Raw genomic sequence first — 23967 nt, 5'->3', positions numbered from 1 at the left:
TGTCTTTGCCATGCCTTTATTAATCTTATTCTGTTTGCTTATTGATATTAAAATATACTTTATTGCTCATCTATTATAAGTTAACTATAAGTTAACTATGCTTTTTGCAACTACCGGATCTAAAGCCAGAACAATGCCTTATTACTTGTTAATTAATGGTTATTAAGGACCTTATTATAAACCGTTACCAATATTGTAATTAAACTGCTGAGTTCAATTACGCTCCAACAAGTTTTTTGCATATATAATGTATTCCCTAAAGCTGAGAAGGGGCACTTTTTAGCTGATTGCAAGGTGAAACTCAAAAACATGTCACAGCCATGATAGCGTCACATTAGTTGCCATGGTTACTAAGAAAAAAAGGTCCACCTTCGTGACATGGAAAACTCTTTAGACGCTTTAGACTCCACATATGTTGAGGAGTAGAGTTATTTGACTGAAGTATTTGCTCCTATGTTATAAAGGATATGATGACATTTTTTTAATTCTCTGTAACTGTTCCTATGTTGTATGCCTGGGCTGCTGTTGTCTTAGCCAGAGCAGGATATAAAGCAGAATTGTCATCTCAGTATATAGATTTGGTAAATCTGTGACATAACAGCAATGTTGAATCTGAGGCATGTTTTATTTTTGTTGACACAGATGAGAGGCAGCAGTCAGCGAGGTGTTTCTACAGAGATCTGTCACTCTGTAGAGGAGGAACTCAGAGGAGAGGAGACTGTTCATGAAGCCACCTCCAGCTCTGAGCTAACTAGCTTTAGCAGTGTGCAGCATCTGGCCTCCAGTCAGAGCAGAACCCCAGACGGTCTGCAGGACTCAGCAGCTGTTACTGAGCTGGGTCCCTCTGGAGGTCAGCCAGATAAATATAAACATACAGTAGATAAAATGTTACTTGTTCTATAGTTAGAAGTCAGCACACAAGCAATTTTTGCATTATAATATTATAATATTATAATGCAAACCATTTTTAATGCAGTTTTTTTGACATGGCATTTTTATGAAGAGTACAGTTCAACCAGCTGTTTTTTTCCAACAGCATCAACTGTATCAAGGCCTGGTGATCACAGCCATGGACCTGCTGACTCACTGAGCAAACTACAGACTGATGAAGGGAACAGAGGGATGAGAGAGAATCATGATGGGAAACTAGTAGAAAACAAGAGAGAAGCTGGGGAGAGCAACGAGGAGCAGCAGGGGAACAGACCAGAGATCCAAGGAGAGGATGAGGATGATGCAGGAGAACAGAGAGGACAGCCAGACAGACCAGAGGACAGCCAGGGGACAGCACAGAATACTGGGGACCTTAAACAGGCTGGAACAGGAACACATGATAGAGCAGCTGGAGGAGGGACATGTGGACTAGAGCAGAGAGGAAAGACAGGGCAACACACAGCAGAGAGACAGATAGCAGCTCAGACGGCTGATAGGACCACGGAGGAGATCAGCACTCAGCCGGGCATTGACTCCAGGGACTCACAGACACTGGAGGCCTCACAGAGACATGAGGACTCCAGGGACTCACAGACACTGGAGGCCTCACAGAGACATGAGGACTCCAGACATGAGAACAAAGGCCATGAGACCAGGAGGGAACCACAAACCTTCTCTTCTGATCAGCACCAACGTCTCCATCAGGGGCCAAACTCTGTCATTCAAGCTGTGATAGACAGCTGTTATACTGAGTCAGGACAGACAGGTAAACATGAGTCAGGCCAGACAGGTAAACATGAGTCAGGCCAGACAGGTAAACATGAGTCAGCACAGACAGGTAAACATGAGTCAGGCCAGACAGGTAAACATGAGTCAGGCCAGACAGGTAAACATGAGTCAGGCCAGACAGGTAAACATGAGGAACACATGGAGGAGAAACCATCCAACACACCAACAACCAGTACTGATCCTCCTGGACCTCTGAACCTGTCCAGTGTCTGGAGCTCACCAACCAGTACGGCACCAGTAGCTGCCCAGTCAGGTGGAACTGTCACTATCCAAGAGTTTGAGGCAACAACAACAACAACAACAACAACAACAGAACCTAGTAAACTTTCTGACGTTACAGAAGTTTTACCTCAGAGAGGACAGCTGAAGTCTCTGCTAGCTGGTGGTGAAGATGTTTCTAGTAGATATAGAGAGATAGAAGGAGAGTTAAATATAGACACATATGAAAACGCTGCCTGTGAGAAAACCCAGGAACCTCTGGAAACATCTGACCTGAAGAACATCTGTGCTGAGATCACATTGGACCCTGAATCTCAGACCGAGACTGGCCGCGGTCAGGAGAACCTAAAAAATGACAAAATAGAAGACGCCGTAGATTCAAACAAGACTAAAAGTGAAACTGCATTGAAGCCGGCTGCCCATCCAAGCCATGAGAGTAATGCATCATCAGAAACCAGCAGTGCTGCATGCTATCAACAGTCTCCAGCAGAAGAAACGCTGCTGGGTGACACTAATGACTCGTCTCTGCTGAGCAACAAGACGTACAGGTCGTCGTTTGATTGGAGCAGCGCTCAGAGACAAACAGGAAGCTCCAGAGCTGAGTCAGACCTCTCCATCCTACATCACTTTGTTCAGGTAATAGAGTTAAAATACGCTGTTATAACCATTTAGTGGGCTTCAAGAGAGCCTTAAAGGGACAGTTCACCCCAACATCAAAGAAGGTTAAATGAATACTAAAGTTAGCTGATGTTGCTTTTCCTACTGGACTAGATTCAGAAGTTAACTCTCAAAAAAACAATGAGTTTTTTTATTATTAGTGCAACAGTGTACAATCTAGTATTTTTAACCCTTTATCAGGCAAAGAACTATATTTAGTAACAGATAATATTTCGAGAAAAAAGTTGCAAATTTACTAGATTAAAGTGGCAAATCTACAAGAAAAAAGTTACAGATTTAAGAGTTTTAAAGTGTCAAATCTACAAGAAAAAAGTTGCAGATTTAAGAGATTTAAAGTGGCAAATCTGCACGAAAACAGTCGCAGATTTACGAGACAAAAGTGGGAAAAAAACACTTTTTTCCCCCAGATTCACCACTTTAAATCTCATAAACCTGCACATTTTTTTCTTGTAGATTTGCCACTTTAATCTCGTAAACTTTTTTCTCAATATATTATTTTCGTATGTTTTTTACACATTCTGGCTGTATGTAATATCCTCCAATATTCTCTAGGGTTGAAATTTGGAATTTGCAAGTATTTCAATGAGTGTCCTATTAACCCATTGAAGCCTGGAAAGCTGATACGTCGTTTTGTAGTATTTGTATAAGCTCTCAAATACTTTTTGAATTTCATTTCTATCTGCTACAGAGGCTGAAAAATCTATTATTTAGTAGAAGAGTTGACACTTCTGTTGAATTTCCAGAAAAACTTCAGGTTTTAGGGGCTGATTTTATAATCGCCCAGAGGTTTTACAGGAAGTTTTAGGTGTCAATGGGTTATTAAGGGTTAAGATGGATGTTTTTCCCTCTATAAAACATTCATGTTTTTTATCCAGGGATCCTCTCTGTCTGAGAGAAACACAAGTGATCCTGGTGGACTCAGACCTGCTCCCAACACAATACCCACGTTCCTCAGAAGAAACAAACACAGTAAAGGTGATGGTTGCATGTGCAGATGATCCGTCTCATTATAAAAGCATTATGCCATTATGGAACACAGTAACACTACTCCACTGCTGACCTCTTTAAAAGTGAATCCAGTGTACATCTGTATGTCAAAGCATCACTAATAATCATTCCCCTCATTCCTCCCAGTCCCCTTAGTGATCAGCAGGGCCTCGGACCTGTTGGAGGCCTCCAGAGTCTCTGGGACGCCAGCCGCCTCGAGGAGACCCCAGCAGGGTCCTGGAGCGAGCTGCAGGGACACGGTCAGTTCAGAACCTGTCATGAAGGAACAAGCTGCTCTTTTAATGACATCCTCACTCTAAAAGTTCAACCTTTACATAGGCCTGGGACGATAACAAATTTTGCTGGACGATATATTGTCCCACAAATTATTGCCGATAAACGATATTATTGTCAACATGATAATATATAATAATAATGCACACCCTTTCAAATACAATACACTTTTATTTCTCAGTGTTTTTTACCATTGTAATTGTAATTTTAAGAACGTTTAAATATCCTAAATAAATAAAACAAAAGGGCAGCATTTATTTTGCGATGTAGCAAACTCCACTTTCTGTGAGCGCACAGCGTTTATATTTACTTTGTCGACCAGTGTTGACTGTCGGGACGAAGGCTCTGCATCTCCAGGTGCAGTTTTTTACCCCAGCTGGGAAAACTGGGTCGGGTGGTTCTGCTTTAGATGGGCATGCAAGTTTGTTGTGGTGGCTTTTTTTGTTGCCACCACTTTTGAACAAATTGGGCATACAGGCTGGTCCGTGTGTTGATGGGCTCACCTTTTTCATTGGGTTTGAAACCGACATATTCCCACAGCGGGGCTGTGGCGTTTGGCTTTGCAATCATCTTTTTTCCTGGCGTTGCTCCGCACGAGGCTCACCTGCTGCACTCTGTGTAGCCAATGCTAGCGGCCCAGCCTTCCCCACAGAGACACAGAGCCTGGATGACTGACAGGAGGGTTCACTCCGCTCATTCTGCTGTGGAACAAAAGAGATCCAGCACAGAGTGAACCCTCTGGTCATCCAGCCTGCTTGGAGGCAACAGACCAGGAAAACAAACACGCATGGCGATATATCGAGGCCGGCAAAATTATTGAGTTCATTTCATTTATCGTGCGATTAATTGATTTATTGATTATCGGCCCAGGCCTACCTTTACACATCTTAAACCTCCAGATCGATCTCAGTATTTCAGGTAACAGAGGTAAAAGGATTTATTAACCTCTAGGACCACTAGGGACATCTTCAGCCATGTTTGTCATTTTTCACTTTCGTTTTGACAATCATTTTGTTTGCTGTGATACTGCAAATTACATGATTTTTAGAAGAAGGATTTTTGGTATCGCTTTATATTAAGGTCCTTGTAATAACCATTAATTAACAAGTAATAAGGTCCTTGTAAGTCCTTACAAGATGCTTATTAACATTATTGTGTGTTTATAAGCTTATATAAGTGTTACTAATGGCATTACAAACACCCATGACCCACCCATTATGTCTTTGCCATGCCTTTATTCATCTTATTTTGTTTGCTTATTGATATTAAAATATACTTTATTGCTCATCTATTATAAGTTAACTATAAGTTAACTATGCTTTTTGCAGCTACCGGATCTAAAGCAAGAACAATGCCTTATTACTTGTTAATTAATGGTTATTAAGGACCTTATTATAAAGCGTTACCATTTTTTTTAATATATATATTTTGAAATTCAGATTTCAATTTTTTTAATGGGTCTATAATACACGCTGTAGAAATGTACAACCCTTTCAGGCCCTTTAGGCTGAAAATGTCCACCTGCAAAAAATGCTATAAAAACTTTACAGATTAATAGTTTTTTCTACTTTTTTCTGCATAAACCTCTTAACTTAATAACTTCCGCTCTGCTCAAAACTACCAAAAATGCATCAAAATCAAAAAAAATTCTTAATCTTTGACATATCCAAGGCTGTGAAAAAAAACAAATGCTCCAGCCAAAAATATTTTTAAAATGTGGAAAATAATAAAATTCAAAGATTTTTAACCCTTTAAATGCCAGTTTGATTACATGATGTCAAAAGAAAAAACAGACAAAAATTTTCCACATTATAAAAATATTTTTGGCTGGAGCATTTGTTATTTCACAGCCTTGGATATGTCAAAAATTAAGAACATAGTTGATTTTGATGCATTTTTGGTAGTTTTGAGCAGGGCGGAAGTTGTTTAAGAGGTTTATGTGAAAAAAGTAGAAAAAAATATATTAATCTGTAAAGTTTCTATCATGTTTTTTTTGGGTCATTTTCAGCCTTAAAGGCCTGAAAGGGTCGTAAATTAAATGAATTATTATTAAAGTGGGCACAGAGGGTTAAGGAATGCTGGCTGTATGATCTCAACTTACAGCTATGTAGAAATGTAATTTCCATTGTTGAACTCCACTATAAAGTATATTTATAGATATAAAGTATATAATATATATATAAAGTATATTTCTCTCTAGTGAAGGCAGCATTGTTCTGTTCTTGATGCTGAACAGGAAACGGCTCCAGTGTGATGTTCACATAGAAACATATGAGGAAGTTACATTGACCCTTATAAGATATTTTCTCTATCATATAAATTGGTTTGAGGTCATTTCTGTTCCACGGACTCTAAACTTCATCATTTATATAAATGTGGACCTCCAGGGGAATGTGTGCTTGCCTTAATGAATATGCCTGTTATATTAACCTGACATGTCCTCATAACTACGAGACATTATAATGCTTTTCAACATTTTTGTGGTCCGAAAAGCTCAGAAAGTGAGAGCAAGCAAATATTATGTGGGCCAACACAGTTAATAGAATGTAGAGAATCTGTGAGAGAGTTTCAGAGGTAAAGAACTGACTAATGTTAGAATAAACTTTGAGTAATGTTAGAATAAACTTTGAGTAATGTTAGTGTAAACATTGAGTAATGTTAGAATAAACTTTGAGTAATGTTAGAATAAACTTTGAGTAATGTTAGTGTAAACTTTGACTAATGTTAGAATAAACTTTGACTAATGTTAGAATAAACTTTGAGTAATGTTAGAATAAACTTTGACTAATGTTAGAATAAACTTTGAGTAATGTTAGAATAAACTTTGAGTAATGTGGGTCAGGTGTTGAGTGATGCTGAGCCCTGAGGACAGCAGACAGACAGGATGGACGAGCTGTAGAGAACATCTAGCTAATGATGCTGGGTTCCTCTTCTCTCTCACCTACTCACTCTATCCATCTCTCACTCTCTCACTTCATCATCCATCTCTCACTCTCTCACTGTCTCTCTCCATCCTCTCGCTTGCTCTTTCACTTTTTCACTCTCACACACTCTCATTCTCTCTCCTGTCACCATCACCGCAGACTGTCCCTGTGTTTTATAAGATCCAGGTGCTGGAGATAGAGAGAGCAACATGTTGGAGTATGAGAGGAAAAACTGCTCTGATAGTTTAACAAATTGTAGTGAAGGCAAAGCTTTTATTTCCTGCAGAGCGTCACACAGAGTTCAGGTTGGGCCTGGCTACTTTCTCTGGGATGATATTGTTACGTATCATTTGCCACTGGTTATTGTCTGCAGCGCATGTGTTTATTAGGGCCTCGGGGCAATCGCACCGAGCACTGGTCCCATACAGCAATATCTGATGGGACCAGTGCTGCACTACTGTTATACTGTGGATTTCTTCTTCTTCCTCTTCCGGACGCAATTTCGTCCCGCTACTAGTCCTGCAACTTGAAGAGTTGCAGGACAAATTATATATCAAAACGTGCGGTTTGATCGGGATCGGTGTGCTATTACTTTTCTCTTTGGAATACGAATTTTTCGCGACGTAAGTCGCGAAAAACTGCTCAAAATTTTGCATTGAAATGAATGGGACGGCCGAAAGAAAATGAGCAAAAAAGAACATTAATTGAAGATTTTCAGACGTCTACTTCTCCGGCATAATTTCACATAGTGACTCCATTTAAACTTTAAACAGTAGACACAAGTCTTGTGTATCGGTGTATTAATCCACATTTCGATAGGTCATATAGTTTTTTATCAATCCCTGTTCAATGACCATGATCATTTTTGGAGAAATTCTGAGATTATAATGGGTGTGTATTGCACGGAATGTTCGTGTCACAGTGTGTGACATCATCACCAGAGTGTAGAGGGAGAGAAAAAACTGTCAAAAAATAAATTTTAAAACTGCGCTCCAGGCCACAAATTCCACTCTACAGAAATAATTTATACATAGAAACGTAGGAAAATTAGTCTTCTCCCTCACAATCCTCTGGTAAAGCTGTCAGAGTTATAGTTTGGGCGTAGGACGCACAGATGATCCACCAACACCACCAACAGCCTCATTGGCTCCCATATTAAAAACGCAGGAAGATTTCGGAAAAAGTGAGATTTTAAAGTTTTTTTAGATCGCTCTAACAAAGCTATTTCCTTATCTTTCTTCACAAAAAACATATGTAGATGTTCAGGAAGAACTCAGGACGCTCAAAGTGAAGTCGGATCAATGATAGGTATTATGGTTTTGCCAAAAATGCTTTCTGTTCGAGGCCAGAAATTCCAGTCTGTCCACCTCTGGACCTCTGTCCACCGGCTGCTGTCATTAACAGGTGTCAGTTAATTCAGTTGATTGCTTTGATCTTTGATGTGATTACAGTTACAGATACACACACATGCGCGTTAGCGCTCACACTCCTCACACATGCATACACGTGCTTCAAACACGCACGCACGCACACAGGTAACTTTATGTGATTTTCACTACACACACACACACACACACACACATTTTGAGGTTAAAGGGCATAGTTAATCTCTGAAGAATCTCATCATAGTGTACACACACCGGCAGTAGCCCCCGTGGCCCTTTCAAAATTTCCCCAGAGGAAATTCTAGTTAGTTCATATTCTTTTACTCAAAATGTTAAATGTTAAAATGTTAAAGGCTTTCTCAGGAGGCACTAATGTTTCAGAAAGAGGAATTCTTTAACTACATTTTCTTTAGGAGTTAACTAGAAGTTGACAGTGTTTCTGGTGTGGTTTCTCCAGGCCAGCAGGTCTCTGTCCATCACATCTCCTCCAGTCTCAGCATCCATCTCAGCCAGCAGACTGTCATGGCAAACTGCTCCAGGGTGAGTCCTTCTACTCTACAGAAAGAGCTGTAACTTTAACCATCTTCACCCTCTGAACCTCAAGCTGATTCAGCTTCTGTTGTCCTCCTCTATGGAATCAGCACAATCATGGCTAGAAGAGAGAACCAACATGTCTTTTGTTTAGTATAACTCAGGTGTAGGTGGGATCATTATCAGCTAAAAACACACTAAGGCCCCGTTCACACCAGGACGCTCGCGGGTAAAAATGACAAAATATTTAATCAGAAGTGCCTTTCGTTTAGACGGTGACGGCGTTTTTGGGGCTTAAAGACGCAAAAATCTGAAACCACCCTCCAAAGTGTAAAAGTGTAATCCTCTCCTCCGTAGCGTGTCGTCTACACTGACAAGACACAAAACTCTGATCTGATCTGCTCACGTCACGTATGTGTTTACGTCACATACATGCTCCAGGACAGGAAATAAAGAAACGTGGGATTATTTCCATGGTGGGACCTTCAAGCTGCTCTGGCAGCTCTAATAAACTTACAGGAGTCTTTCCACCAAATGTCCAGGATATGTACAGATAGTATTAGTGAACAGAGAAGGATCTGGAATTACCTCCATCACATTCTGGATGCAGCGATTGGTGGGAGGAGCCAGACGGCTGTGAACGAGACCTGGGAGATCTAGTGATGGAGGAGAACTTTGTGGAAGGAGGAGTAATGGACAAAAAAAGACCCAAATTGACAAAAAAAGACACAAATTGACCACAAAAAGACACAAATGGACAAAAAAAAGATGCAAAATAGCCAAAAAAAAGACACAAAATAACGGAAAAAGACACAAAATGACAAAAAAAATACACAGAATGGCCAAAGACAAAAATTGACCACAAAAAGACGCAAAATAAGCAAAAAAAGAGACACAAAATGAGCAAAAAAGACACTAAATGACCGAAAAAGATGCAAAATAACCAAAGAAAGACACAAATTGACCACAAAAAGATGCAAAATGGCCAAAAACCAGCCAGACGGCTTTGGAGGAGACCTGGGAGATCTAGTGATGGAGGAGAACTTTGTGGAAGGAGTAGCTGATGAAAATGTGTGGCGTGAAAACTTCTGCATGCCCAAAGATGCTCTTATGGCTTTAAGTGATGCCGCCTGGCTGCATACAATCACATTCACACACTTTAGATCACCGTATGCAGCAGATTTCCTCCTGAAAACGCTCGTCTAAACGAGGAATAAAAAGTGAAGACGAGACGCCACTTTAGGTCTTCTGTTCAGACCGTCCTCGTGTAAACGGAGCCTCAGAGAGCAGAGACACACACAGGGACTCACACACACACACACACACACACACACATGCATTCAGACCTGCTAGCACAGCAACACAACACAGAGAAGCTCTGAATGAAACACATACAGTGAGAGTCTGATTCTCTGGTCTGGACCACTTCATCTTTACATGGTTCATAGTTGTTTACTGATATAATAATGTTCTTCATGTCTTGTACAGCTTCTTTAAAGCTGAATCATAACTTCACATATTGTTACTTGAAATGATGCTCAGAGGTTAAAGGTCATCCACAATCACTCTTGATGTGGTTTCATCTAGTTTACACCTTTTATTAACTGCTAAAACACATTTTTCTAATCCTCCTGTTCCTTTTCTCAGAATTCTAAACACAAAACTCTTTTCTCACACTACATTCACAAAACCTCTGATTCTTTTAGCAAAACCAAACCATCGCCTCAAACAGTTTGAGCTGTTTGTCACTTGTTATTTCCATTATGTATCACAGTGACAACTTTGTCTTATTGCATAAGGAACGACTGAGATCTGCTAGATCACTAGATGAAGACAGTTTATGGTTTTGTCAAAAGGATGTTTGATTCAAGGGAATGAGTTCAGACAGCTGAGAACTGATTCACACAACAGGAAAAATTAGTGTTTTAGCAACTGAGAAAAACTGTAATGAAAATTTTCCAGCTGTGTATCTTGATCTTCACCTTAATCCAGTGTTATAATCCAGAAAGGTAGCCAGCCTCTACTTGAATGAAGCTGCCTTCAAGCGCTCTGGTGGAAAGCAATCATTTCAAAATATAAAGTCTGCTTCCATCGGGTGGTGAAAGTGAACAACATGGTCCATAAACAGATTATTAAGTGACTCTTGTATAGGGATGGGTACCGTTCACATTTGAACCGATACGGTACCGATACCCGGTACCTGGGAATCGGTATCGGTACTCAACGGTACCAATTTTCGGTACTTTTGCATTTGAAAATATAAACTTTAAAAAATATATCAAAACAATATAAAATCCAGGATGAGCAGTGCTTTATTGTTTTATTGTAACATGAAGGTTGCAGCGTTATCAAAGAATGCAGAGGAGCTCTCAGGTGCACGGAGAGAAAAAAAAAAAAAAAGGTTGCAAGTGCACGTGTGATTTGTTGTGATGACGTCGTAGCTGTGGGCGCAGCACCGGTCAGACAGTATTGTGGGCGTGGCATGGTTGGAATAAACAAAGTTGAGTCGGGCTGCTCTGTGCACATATCGAGGATGACGCAGGAGTCCGAGGGATTTAATTTCAGCGAGGCAGTTTGGAGTAAAGTGGCAGGTAATATTCCTGAGTTGAAGAGCGGAGTATTAGCGGAGGACCAGAGATGCAGCAGCTAGCTGCTAGCTGCTAATGACTGGTCTACAGAAGAATGGAGAGAGCAAACGGAGTAAGGAAGGTCCAATCTGGAGGCAGACGAAGGCCAAGCCCGGGTAGAGACATTGGAGAGATAGCAGCTGGCGGCTAGCAGGCCTAGAGCCGGCTGTTCGTCTCTGCACCGGGGTGGAAGAGGGCAGCAGCTAGTGGCCGCGGTGAGCAGACAGGACCAGACGAGGAGGTAAATAAAAAAAATAAAAATAGTGTGATCGTCAGCACGCTTGTTAATCAAAGACGTTAAATGAAAACAGGTTGAAATCAATGATCAGTTTGAAGTTAACGCCGTTTGATTTTACATGAATTGGTACTCGGTAGTACCGGCGGAATTCGGTCGGTACCTATAAAAGTACCGAATTCGGTACCCATCCCTACTCTTGAACACGCCTTACAGCATCTGATCTCATGTGAACGCAGCCGAACTCCTCTGCCCCATGCTGTTACAAATATATGTTACTTTAATAAAACACCTTCCAAATTGTAGTTTGAACAGATTATTTAAACGTAATATGAAGGTGATGTAAAATGCAGTGAGATGTGATCTTATCACTGGGAGTCATTGTATCATTGCTGATTAAAGCTAGCTAACGCTAGTTTCTCCTCACACCAGGTGTAGCAGAGCTCCTGGTTCAGCTCTAGCTGCTGGTTCAGACTCAGACAGACTCTCTGGTTCCCAGGAGAGGGAAGACCAGCAGTCATCACTCAGAGCCCAGATCTCCAAAATCGAACAGTTCCTCAGTACAGAGAGGCTCCGTCTCCCCAAAAGACGAAAAACTGACAACTAAACTTAAAAACTTAGTGTTCTGCTGAGGGATGCAACTCTATATGACAAACATGTCTTCTGATGAGATCCTTAGCTGTGGAAAATGTGCTAGGATATCTCATCTTTGGCTCAAATCATTACCTGTTCACATTGCTGTTATAAAAAAAAATTTCCATAATTAACTTGAATGTAAAACTGCTTTGTTAATTTGTTCTTGTTGCATTTACATTGTAGGTAACTAGGAGAATACTTATTATTCCCTTGGATGTTTATATATTTATGTAATTTTTTAAGATTTTAGTTAAATATACAGTTCTATGTAAGTAAATGTATGCATTGTCCCAGAAACAAGAATCATTTTACTTGTTTTCTTGTCATTTGAAAGTTTTTTTGTCAGTTGTATCAGAAGTTTCTCCATAAAACTCTTGTCAGACAGCAGTAACTCTGTTATGTCTTCTCTTTAAGTACATTTGGATCAACCAGTCCAGTGCAGCCATCCGTCTAACCTTTTACTAACCAGACTAACAGCTGTCTGTCCTTTAGAGCAGTAGTTCTCAACCTTTTTGAGTCGTGACCCCCAATTTAACATGCATGTTGTCAGCGACCCCCACTCACTGAACACAATCTACACGCACAGTTCAGATCACCCAAAAAAGAAACAAAATGACCACAAAAAGGAAACAAAATGAACAAAAAAGACACAAATTGACTACAAAATGATCAAAAAAGACACAAAATGACCAGAAAAGACACAAAATGACCAAAAAAGACACAAAATGACCAAAAAAAGAAACAAAAATGACCAAAAAAAGAAACAAAATGACCAAAAAAAGGAAACAAAATGACCAAAAAAGAAACAAATTGACTACAAAATGATCAAAAAAGACACAAAATGACCAGAAAAGACACAAAATGACCAAAAAAGACACAAAATGACCAAAAAAAGAAACAAAATGACCCAAAAAAGAAACAAAATGACCAAAAAAAGGAAACAAAATGACCAAAAAAGACACAAATTGACCACAGAATGATCAAAAAAGACACAAAATGATGAAAAAAAAGACACAAAATGACCAAAAAAAAGACATTAAGTGACCTAAAAGACTGAAACACATTAACACATGAACACTTTAACACAGTGGAGACAGAGCTGACTTCCAAAATGATTTGGCGACCCCCAGAAATCATCTCGCGACCCCAGTTGGGGTCCCGACCCCAAGGTTGAGAACAGCTGCTTTATAGGCACCTTTATTGAGACCAAACAGAACGTGTTACATCTGGTTTATTGGCATCATGTGTTCAAGCATCCAGCATGCTGCCAGTTATAAAGGCCTGTAACTGTTAACATGCTAATTAACATTAATTAGCGTCATGGCCAATCAGGGCTGCATGTCTCAGAGGAGCTCTAATGATGGAGGAACCTTCTGGTGGCACCATGTTGTCTCCTGCTGCTGCTGCTGTTGTTGTTGTTGTTGGTGACATTAACTTAGACAACAACTGGTCAGTCAGTCAGTCAACACCTATAAACATAAATTAGAGATAACAATTAGCACCCACCCCACCCAGCTCTAATTAACACAAATCAATTAGCAAACACAGGTTAATTAACATATTGTAACGAGCCTCTCGTTAACTTTATGTTCCCTGTGAGGACGGCGGTCCTCATTAGTCTGACTGGGACACATGTACTGTTGTTCATGTCTGATGTACTCTAAAGCAGTAGTTCTCAACCTTTTTGAGTCGCGACCCCCAATCTAACATGCATGTTGTCTCACTGAACACAATCTCACAGTTCAGATCATACAAACTCAGTTCATACAACAAATTTTGGACAAATAATGAAGCAGACAACAACTAAAACATCTCTCTGACCAAAATGACCAAAAAGTTACATAAAATTAAGCAAAAAAGGACTCAAATTGACCAAAAAAGACACAATATGACCAAAAGAAAGAAACAAAATGGCACTAGAAGGAAACAAAATGACCAAAAAAGACACAAATCGACCACAAAATTATCAAAAAAAGACAAAATGACCAAAAAAGACACAAAATGACAACAAAGAAACCCCCCACAATGACCCAAAAAAGTAATTAAATGACCAAAAAGACTAAACCACATGAACACATGAACACTTTAACACAGTGGAGACAGAGCTGACTTCCAAAATGATTTGGCGACCCCCAGAAATCATCTCGCGACCCCAATTGGGGTCCCGACCCCAAGGTTGAGAACAGCTGCTTTAATGAACTAACAGAGCATTTGGAAGAGGGCTGGAGGAAAACATGGAATAATGGAGGTTTGGTTAAATAAAAGTTTAACCTGCAGCTCCTCTGTTCTGAAACCATAATGATGCATAAATATAAACACGTCATGCATTCATCTGTTACACTAAATCTCTTCTTAACCAATAGTAATTTATTAGCTTTTCATCATTTATTTTAAAATTATGTTGTAGTTCTTTTTGTTTTAAACAGATGGGATTCTGTGAAAAACATAAATAAAATCCAGTGTGATCGTTTGATAATCCTTGACATACAGGAGCATCTCAATAAATCAGAATATCATAGAAAGTTTATTTATGACAGTAATTTAATTCAAAAAGTGGAAATAACACATTATATAGATCCATTACACACAGAATGAAACAGTTCATGTCTTATTTTTTGTTAAATTTCTTCTTATTTTAGTGATTGTGGCTTACATTTAATAATGATCTTACAATCAATGTTTCAAAAAATTTGAATATTATAAAAGACCAACTTTAAAAAGTATGTTTGATATGTAAATGTTGGCCTCTGAGAAGTATGTTATATATATATACACTCAATACTTGGTTATTGATTTGAACTAGTGGAAATGGACTTTTCCATCATATTCTAATTTATTGAGATGCTCCTGTATTTTCAATTGAAAACTGACTGTTGAGGTCGTTTATATCAAGCAAAATTCAAAATAAATTCACTTACAGTTTGTGTTCTTAGTTCTTAAAAAAGTGTTGGGAAAAGAGAAGGTGATGTAACACAGTGGTAAACATGTACTAACAGGCATCAAATTCATATTTTATACTGACAATAAACAAAGTTTTATCAGTTCATCAACTATAAATTTATAGTTTTAAGTGAAAATATCAAAACTGATTAGCAATTTATCACACTGTTTTTTTTATAACTTTTTGGGTATCAGAGTTGTGGTTTTTTATTTTATTTTTTTACTGTAACTCTGTAACTGTGTGTAAAGGTTCTACACTGAAAAAAGAACCAACTTAATTGAATTGTTTCATTTGGTAACACCTAAATGAATTAAGTTCTTTCAAATTAATTTAAAATCAATTGTGTTAATCTAACTTATTACATTAATTTGAAAGAACTTAATTCATTTAGGTGTTACCAAATGAAACAATTCAATTAAGTTGGTTCAACTATTTTCTTTTTTCAGTGTAAATGATTATTATATTATTAATTTACAAGGTCAGCAAGTACGCTAACCTGCTAACTATAGCATATAGCATGTAGCAGTCATAGCACTTCAGATCTTACCATGATTTTGGTGGAACATGTGGAAATGTATTGAACTGAGTCCAGAGCTGACATTTATTAGAGGGTCTTATTTTTCAATCTTTCTGAATATACAGTACAGGCCAAAAGTTTGGACACACCTTCTCATTCAATGCGTTTCCTTTATTTTCATGACTATTTACATTGTAGATTCATCAAAACTATGAATGAACACATGTGGAATTATGTACTTAACAAAAAAGTGTGAAATAACTGAAAACATGTCTTATATTCTAGTAAGCAAAGGGTGGTTACTTTGAGGAATCTAAAATACAAGACATGTTTCAGTTATTTCACACTATTTCACACACAAATAGTCATGAAAATAAAGAAAAACGCATTGAATGAGAAGGAGTGTCCAAACTTTTGGCCTGTACTGTACATGGTTCAATAGCTTTTCTGTTGTTTGGCTCCAGTCAGTTGGGGATGTGAACAGAAAGAGAGAAAAATAAATAATAATAATAATTTTAATAATTCATTTTATTTAATAGGGCGCCTTTCAAGGCACTCAAGGTCGCCTTACAACGTGGAAAAAAACAAAAAACAAGCAGAACATCATACATATCATACAATCTAAACAAATCAGAATATTTACAAATACATTACAATTAAGGAGGGGAGTTATGAACGTCAATCAGTTTCTTTCATGTGTCTTCTAATGGAGAAACACCAGGTCCATGCAGAGAAAGTTTCTGTCACTAAATGTATCTGTAGTAAAGCTCCAGAGCTGTTGACTTGATAAAGAAGAAGAATCTCTCACATTCTGCTCACGTTCTCAAATTACCAGAGCAGACTCTGATGGAGGCCCCAGGTCTCTGCTGGTCCATCTGACTACACTAACTGATAATGAACACGCTGAATGTTAATACGCTCATAAAGAAACGTGGAGCGTTGAGCTGACCCTCATCCTCACTGGGGGGAGGGGAGATATAAAGGAGGTCATTTTAATACGCTCACACACACACACACACACACACACACACACACACACACACACACACACACAGCTTGGGTTATGAAGTGTTGGCGCTTTGAAACAGTCAATTACCCTCTGGCTAGGGAGGATACCTGCTGTTAATTACTGCTCAGTGTTTTATATGGAGAGTAAATAAAGAGAGCGCTGACATTCACATTCCATCATGGTGTCCCCAGCACACACACTGGACAGAACGCTGTGTGTGTGTGTGTGTTATCTGATGTTAAATAAGCCATCAGAGGTGGGCAGCATGGGGGGAAACTTGAGACAGGACTTGTATCAGACATGAAGGTTCAGGATTCTGTGTTATACAGACAGAGCTGCATTTAGCATTTAGAAAACACGCTTCATTTTATTGAAGTGGAGGCTGCCACTCCTCCATCACATCCCCACTGGATGAGGGACGTGATGCAGAACCTTCAGATGGAAAAGATCAGATGGACCCTCAACGGTTCCACTAAACCTGGGACCCTCTAATAACAATAATAATAGTGAATAATTTACCTGGCCTGGAACTGGAGTTCTGAATGATTACACCTGCCCTTGAACAATCCTGTAACATGAAGTATTAGGTGCACTGGTTGTTGTTTCGTTTTGTTTTGTTTTTGTTTGTTTTTGTTTTTCTCCTCTTGTCTTCTCCTGTCTGTTGTCTATTACCAGTTCGTCACGCTGATTTTGAGCTTGATCTGTCTCTGTTTGTTTTCAGGATTGTTTTTTTTTGGTGGTTATTTGTAAAACAGAGAATATGATTGTTCTGTATGATAATTGAAAAATCACAAATAAAGTGTTAAAAAAAAAGAAAAAACACGCTGCAAAGAACACAACACAATAAGAAAACGCCCTGAAAATACACAACACAAGTGTTTCCAGAGGACACTTCAAAGTGATGCACACGTCTGGACACGCTTGTGATATTATCACGTTATTTCAAGATAATAATAATTTCACATTATAACGTTTTAACGATCGTTAGCATAGCAAAGCGTGCTAACGTTAGCAGCCAATCGATAGCATGGTGAAGTTAGCGGCTGATCATAGCGTGCTAACGTTAGCATTGTTATCTTTTACCTGTGCCTAATGAAATATTTTTTTTAAACTGCTGAAATGTAAATGGTGACATAGACAATGCAGACATGGACACACACACACACACACACACACACACACACACACTGAGGCCGATACAGTAAGAGAGAGCAGTCACCAGTCTGAATTCCAGCCTGATTTACGGCCCCATTTTATTGAAATTCTGTACACGAGAAGGGAGGAAAGCAATATATTTGCCAATCCTCCAGCTAAATGGGTCTCACCACTAAACATTGTTGAATATCCCGGGGTTATGGGGCCATGTTTTGTCATATTATACCTCTTTGCCTCAAAAGCCATCACAGTAAATCTGTGCGGGAAGTCGTATTAAACGGTGCAGTAGATGTCTGGTGAGACGGAGGCTGAGTGCTGTCCTGGCACTCTGAGAGGACTCTGCAGTCTCAGTGAAGGAGTGCAGCTGCTCCTTTGGCCCTGTAAAAACACTTAAATGAGCTGATTATTATGGAGAGAGAGGACTCTGCCGGCTTACCTTACACTGAGCCTTTCTTTTGTATCTTTGTCTTCTAACTTATTGTTCAGTTTATAATGCATCTACATTTAACAGTCATTTCCTGTTTTGATGAAGACTTAACATGGATATTAGATCGATGTCTAGCTGTGAGAACACCTCCTTTTTTATTTTTTGCTTATTGGTTCCAAGTCTAAATATTCAGAGTCTTATATGACTAAACCAGTGTGTTTGTCCAGCTTGTATTTATATTGTTTATGGTCAAACTTACAAATTATGGTGGAAGAAGATTTCAGATCTCTTACTGCAGTAAAAGTTCTCACTGTGAAATTACTCCACTACAGTAAAAGTCCTGACTTCAAAACTTTCTGAAGTAAAAGTACAAAAGGATCAGCATCAAAATGTACTTAAAGTATCAAAAGTAAAAGTACACATAATGCAGGATGGACCCACTCACATTGTTTTAATTTAATCAATGTACGGCTCATTTAATTACTTAATACCCGTATGTGCATTAATTTATACAAATTAAGTCTAATGACTTTAAAATTCTCCAATTTTTTAAGTTAAATCTCGTTAAAGTAACTAAAGCTGTCAGCTAAATGTAGCGGAGTAAAGTACAATATCTGCTTCAAAATGTAGTGGAGTAGAAGTATAAAGTTACATAAAATGGAAATACAAGTACCTTAAAAGTGTACTTAAGTACAGTATTTGAGTCAGTGTACTTACACCACTGAAATTATGTTTATGTATTAGAAGTGTCAAGATTCCTCAAATCCATGATTTAATTTTAACGTCACAATATGTTTTCATTTCTTGATTCTTGGTTCAGAAAGTTCAAAAGATCATTGGTTCTATGCCCTGAAAACTGAAATTCATATTTTCAAGTTCTTTAAAAAAATTTAAAAATAAGCATGTTAGTGATATAACTGTTATATATATTGTTTAGAATGTACCCAGACTTTCCTTCATGATTTCCTACCCAGAGTAATTCATGTGTTTGTCCAGTGAGGACACAATGTTTGTTAAAAGCCGTACAGGTCAGCCTGCTGAGGGAGACTTGGTGTTATTGTCTCATTAATGGAAGTCATGTCTGGAAATACAGATTTAAAGCCTCATCCTGTTGGTTTCACTGCCTTTAGAATGGTTTTGGTGCTTCAACAGCTTTACAGCATCAACAACATGTTTAAACTACCTGCTGCTGGTTCAACAGACAGGTTCACCTGTCAACATGTTCTGGTCATGTGTTGAAGTAGATCTCGTTACAGAGCAGATAGCGTAGAAAGTCATTTTAATTGCGGCTGCAAAGGTTTTCATAGGAAATCACACCAACCCTTTATGAGAATACATTGATGACACACTGTTTACACACATTGTCAAATGTTGATTTTCGCTGATCTAGATTTTGAGTTTGATCATTTAAATTCAACAATACATATAATGTTCGATTATGTCTGATATGAAAATCAACTAGAAGACTTTTAAAAGTTACTTGATTTGTTTACCCATTGCAGTTAACTTCAACTTCTGCATCACTTTTGGCCAATGTTATATTATGGTTGACAGTGGAGTTTAAATTCAGACTGATATAATGAATTATCTCATCAAAACTAATGAAACAATGACAAAAATGAATGCAGACTTAATGATTACTGTGATAGATGATTTTACATGTAGAATGGTCCTTTAAAGGAGCCCTTTTCTGTCAACAAACAAACAAAACAGAGAATATATTATATAAGTTTACCATATTAAAGTAGAGACCACATCCTTCCACTTACCACTATAAACTGCAATGAAAGAAAGAACAAAAACACAAATGCACCTCCACTATACGATACCAACAGTATAATTCTGTTTGTTTTCTGTTTCATTATATCACTAATATATATATATAAGCTCCAGTGAGAGAGGTGGAGTATCTGGAGATCTCCCAGCAGCTGGATATGTGTGAGTTTACACACAGTAAATCAGTTAACTACCACTTTAACAGTGAAACACATTAGAAGAATTAAAAGAAAAGAAAACAAGAGACGTCTAAACTGAAACCTCTCCGTGTTTTACTGTTTTCTTCACCTAGCTTTTCTTATTCTCAGGTTTGAAATATGGCTGTGCCGTTTGTCTTCTGTGGTCTCTATCTCTGCACAGTTTTACTGCGCTGAAACCTCACGACGCTGATAAATAACAGGCTTCACCTTCCCTCAGCGGCTCGCCATGACGGACTGCTCTCTCTCTCTCTGAGGGAGTCCTCAGCTGTGAATCACCGTGTTCAACACACAGAAACACACTGAAACACACAGAAACACACAGAAACACACTGAAACACACTGAAACACACAGAAACACACAGAAACACACCGAAACACACAGAAACACACAGAAACACACACAGAAACACACAGAAACACACAGAAACACACAGAAACACACAGAAACACACACAGAAACACACAGAAACACACTGAAACACACAGAAACACACAGAAACACACTGAAACACACAGAAACACACTGAAACACACACAGAAACACACAGAAACACACAGAAACACACAGAAACACACAGAAACACACCGTCCGCTCGTCTTTCAGCCAGCAGAGAGAGAAGAGAGATAATCTCTGTAACGGCGCCCTGCTGTCAGAGGTCAGCAGGGGTGAAAGGTCGCCCTCCTCATCATTTATAGGTTCTTAAAGACGCCCAGGCTACGTCCTCCAGCTAACTCTGAGTCCTGAATCATCTTCATGTCTGCATATTAACAGTGTGAGAGAGAGAAAGCATTGTGTGAAGAAGAAGAGATAAGAGGAGACAGATAGAGCCAAAGAAGGAGTGGATGAGGGAGAGAAAGGCCAGTGGGCCTAGAGTCGGCTCTGAGGACCTCCAGCACCTCTAGAAGGGTCCTGTCTGTCTCGGGACTGTTACTATACTACTACTACTGTTACTATACTTACAATTTTACTATATAATTTACACATGATTTGAATACATTCATGTTAATATAAAAACAAAGCAATTCCTTTACATGTGTTATACAGAACTCAAATATAAAACTGGATATTTTTCTAACACTCATTTTCCTGCTTTCTGGCGAGTTTTACTCACCAGCTGTAACTAAAACAGGTAAAAACATTATAACCTAAACTTACTGCACTTTGTAATTCTTTGCACTGAAATTCCAAACTTTCCAGTATTTTGAACCCAACGTGTCAACATCTGGATGACAAAGACTCTCGGACTCTGTCAGCACAACAAATACGATAGCATTTTATTTTTTTCTTAAATGGTTAACTGTGGACTATATAGACAATATGGTTTAAAATTTAAATTAAAATAGAACAAAAAGAACATTTTAGAGTTATTTTAACTTGAAACTATAAGTTTAAATAATGTTGAATTTTTTTGTTAGTGCAACTAGGTATGGAAGGTTTCCATGAATATATAACATAAAATATGTTTGTATAATAATATATATAAGTTGAAACAATGTGTGATAAAACTATTTTGAGACAATGTGTTCATTGTAGTTTAATCAGCTAGATGAACTTTAATTTATCAGTTGACACAAAAATAGTGTTCAAGTTGAGTTAACTTGCATTTTCAAGGCAGCAGGTGAACCAAGTTAAACAAGTTAAACCAGTGTCATATCTTACAGTGGAGGTCAAAACCCAGTATGAGGTCAATGCGTTATATTAGTTAATGGAAGAGTCTATGATGTGAATATTTGGTGACACTGACAGCATGAGATGAATGTTTCACTGCAGATTCCCATGAGAACGATTAATAAATCAGTAAATTCTGCTGAAGGCCGTCGAGCCAACCGAGGGGGAGCTGACAAACAGACCGGGAGCCTCGATTCATCAATTAATATACAGTTAATATGTTCAAAACACATATACAGTGGATATTTATGATCTAAACAGCTGTCAATAAAAAAAGTTCTTCTCTTAATGCGATGGAAGACTGAGTCAGTGTGATTGATAGAACGTGAATGCGCCAAAAACATACTGAAATCTGTATGAAACCACTATAGTTTTGATCCAGGTGCTTAGACTCTATAAAACATGGGCGTTGTTTCCGTGACATCAGCCTCAGATATCTCAGAGGGTTCCTCCCTCCTGCTAGCTAGCTAACACCATCTGACTGCTGCTAGCTCACGGCTATAGCTGCAGCATGGCTAGCAGAGCCACCTGTCTCAGCCTATATACCAAGTCATATTCCATAAGATTCCATATGAACACATTCATGAGAATAATTGAAACAATTGCATGACTTGCTGGGCTGCTATTCTGATTGTTTAAATCAATAATATCCAGAAATTAGAGTGAAAAAGATGAAATCTGGCTCTGTAAGGCAGGTCCTGAGGGAATGTGAACTAAAAGGCCTCTCCGACCTCATGGGAGACAGTCGGGGTCTGTGCCATAAAAAACCTGAAGGTGAAACCTTAAAGAAGTGTCGGACACACAGCCGAGGCCGGTAGAGACGGGATGGAAGGAGAGATAGAGCAGCTCTGTGGAGCTCTGAGGACTCAGGCTGAATTATCCTCTATGAGGACCACCGGGGCGGCACACATACGTTTCTGATTTCCTGGGAAGGCTTTAACTTCTTATGGTACATGGTCCTCCCACAGACCAACCAGTCACTGATGCCTATATATCTACAGGAATGTGTGTGTGTGTGTGTGTGTGTGTGTGTGTGTGTGTGTGTGTGTGTGTGTGCACTGCCTAGCCAGCCCCTCCCTCAGCGGGATGATGATGATGATGATGGAGAACTCTTCGTCCTGCAGGAGATCCTATAAACCCGTCACAACCAGAGCTCCGTCTCTTTCTCTTGTCTCAAAATACCAGTTTTGTATTTGTGAGTAAATGTTACTTATCAAATGTTTTACCAGTCAGAAGTCACATGAGATCAGAAGTCTAGCTCACACACACACACACACACACACACCACACACACACTAAATCTCAGGCCCAGAGCGACCTGCCAGGCTCTATTATGCTACAAATGTATTTAGTTTCCGTCCTTGAGCTGTCGGAGCTTTCTGTCCGTAACAACGCTGCTGTTCTTCTTCTTCTTGTTTTCATTTGAACCATTGAACTCTCAGATAACGGCTGTTTGACCTTGTTTTCTCAGATTGTGTCTCCAATAGAACCTGTGAGGCTGAAACAATAAGGAGAGGCTGTCATGTGACGTGTGCTTTGTGTAAACTCCTGACTTTGGAAAATGTTTATGAATTTTAACGAGGGAAGAAAGCTTGATCATCTATAACGTCAACGATCAATTCATCAATTCATTCTATGTTTTTTATACATACTCCTAGCCAGGCTAACATACTCCAGTATGTATATAAAAACATGCATACATGGATAAAATAAAATATATGTATACAGTATTATGCAAAAGCCTGTTTCATAACGGACGCTTTTATTTTGAAGGCACGAAAGAAACTTCCTGTGAGATTAAACTGTAACGATAACATCAAGGAGTTCAGTGTTTTATGTTTTAGCTCCTGAGGGGTATGAGGTTAGTTTTCACAATAATCCTGCAATTTAAGTGTGTTATAAGTTTTAAAGTTTTGGATCAAATTAAACTCAGTAATTTATGCTAACAAGGTTTGATACAGTAAACTAGTTTTGCTCAAATTAATACTCTTGTATTTCTGTGTGTTTTATAATTGTTATTGCAACTTTCAGTTTGCAA

General features: G+C 38.7%; 1 protein-coding gene across 1 annotated transcript in view; it reads left to right on the top strand.

The window, feature by feature from the left end:
• Positions 1–12621, top strand: part of LOC131972970 (FK506-binding protein 5-like) — a 33250-nt gene extending 20629 nt beyond the window's left edge. Inside the window, exons 14-19 of the mRNA XM_059334804.1 lie at positions 643–850; positions 1037–2574; positions 3492–3591; positions 3751–3863; positions 8664–8746; positions 12032–12621. Of these exons, the coding sequence (XP_059190787.1) occupies positions 643–850; positions 1037–2574; positions 3492–3591; positions 3751–3863; positions 8664–8746; positions 12032–12206 (2217 nt within the window). The 3' untranslated portion in view covers positions 12207–12621. The remainder of the gene's footprint in view (positions 1–642; positions 851–1036; positions 2575–3491; positions 3592–3750; positions 3864–8663; positions 8747–12031) is intronic.
• Positions 12622–23967: the final 11346 nt, after the last annotated feature.

This window comes from Centropristis striata, chromosome 6 (assembly GCF_030273125.1).
Source record: "Centropristis striata isolate RG_2023a ecotype Rhode Island chromosome 6, C.striata_1.0, whole genome shotgun sequence".
Lineage (NCBI taxonomy): Eukaryota > Metazoa > Chordata > Actinopteri > Perciformes > Serranidae > Centropristis > Centropristis striata.
Note: the sequence above shows the minus strand (reverse complement) of the source record. Positions and strands in the feature narration are given on the sequence as shown.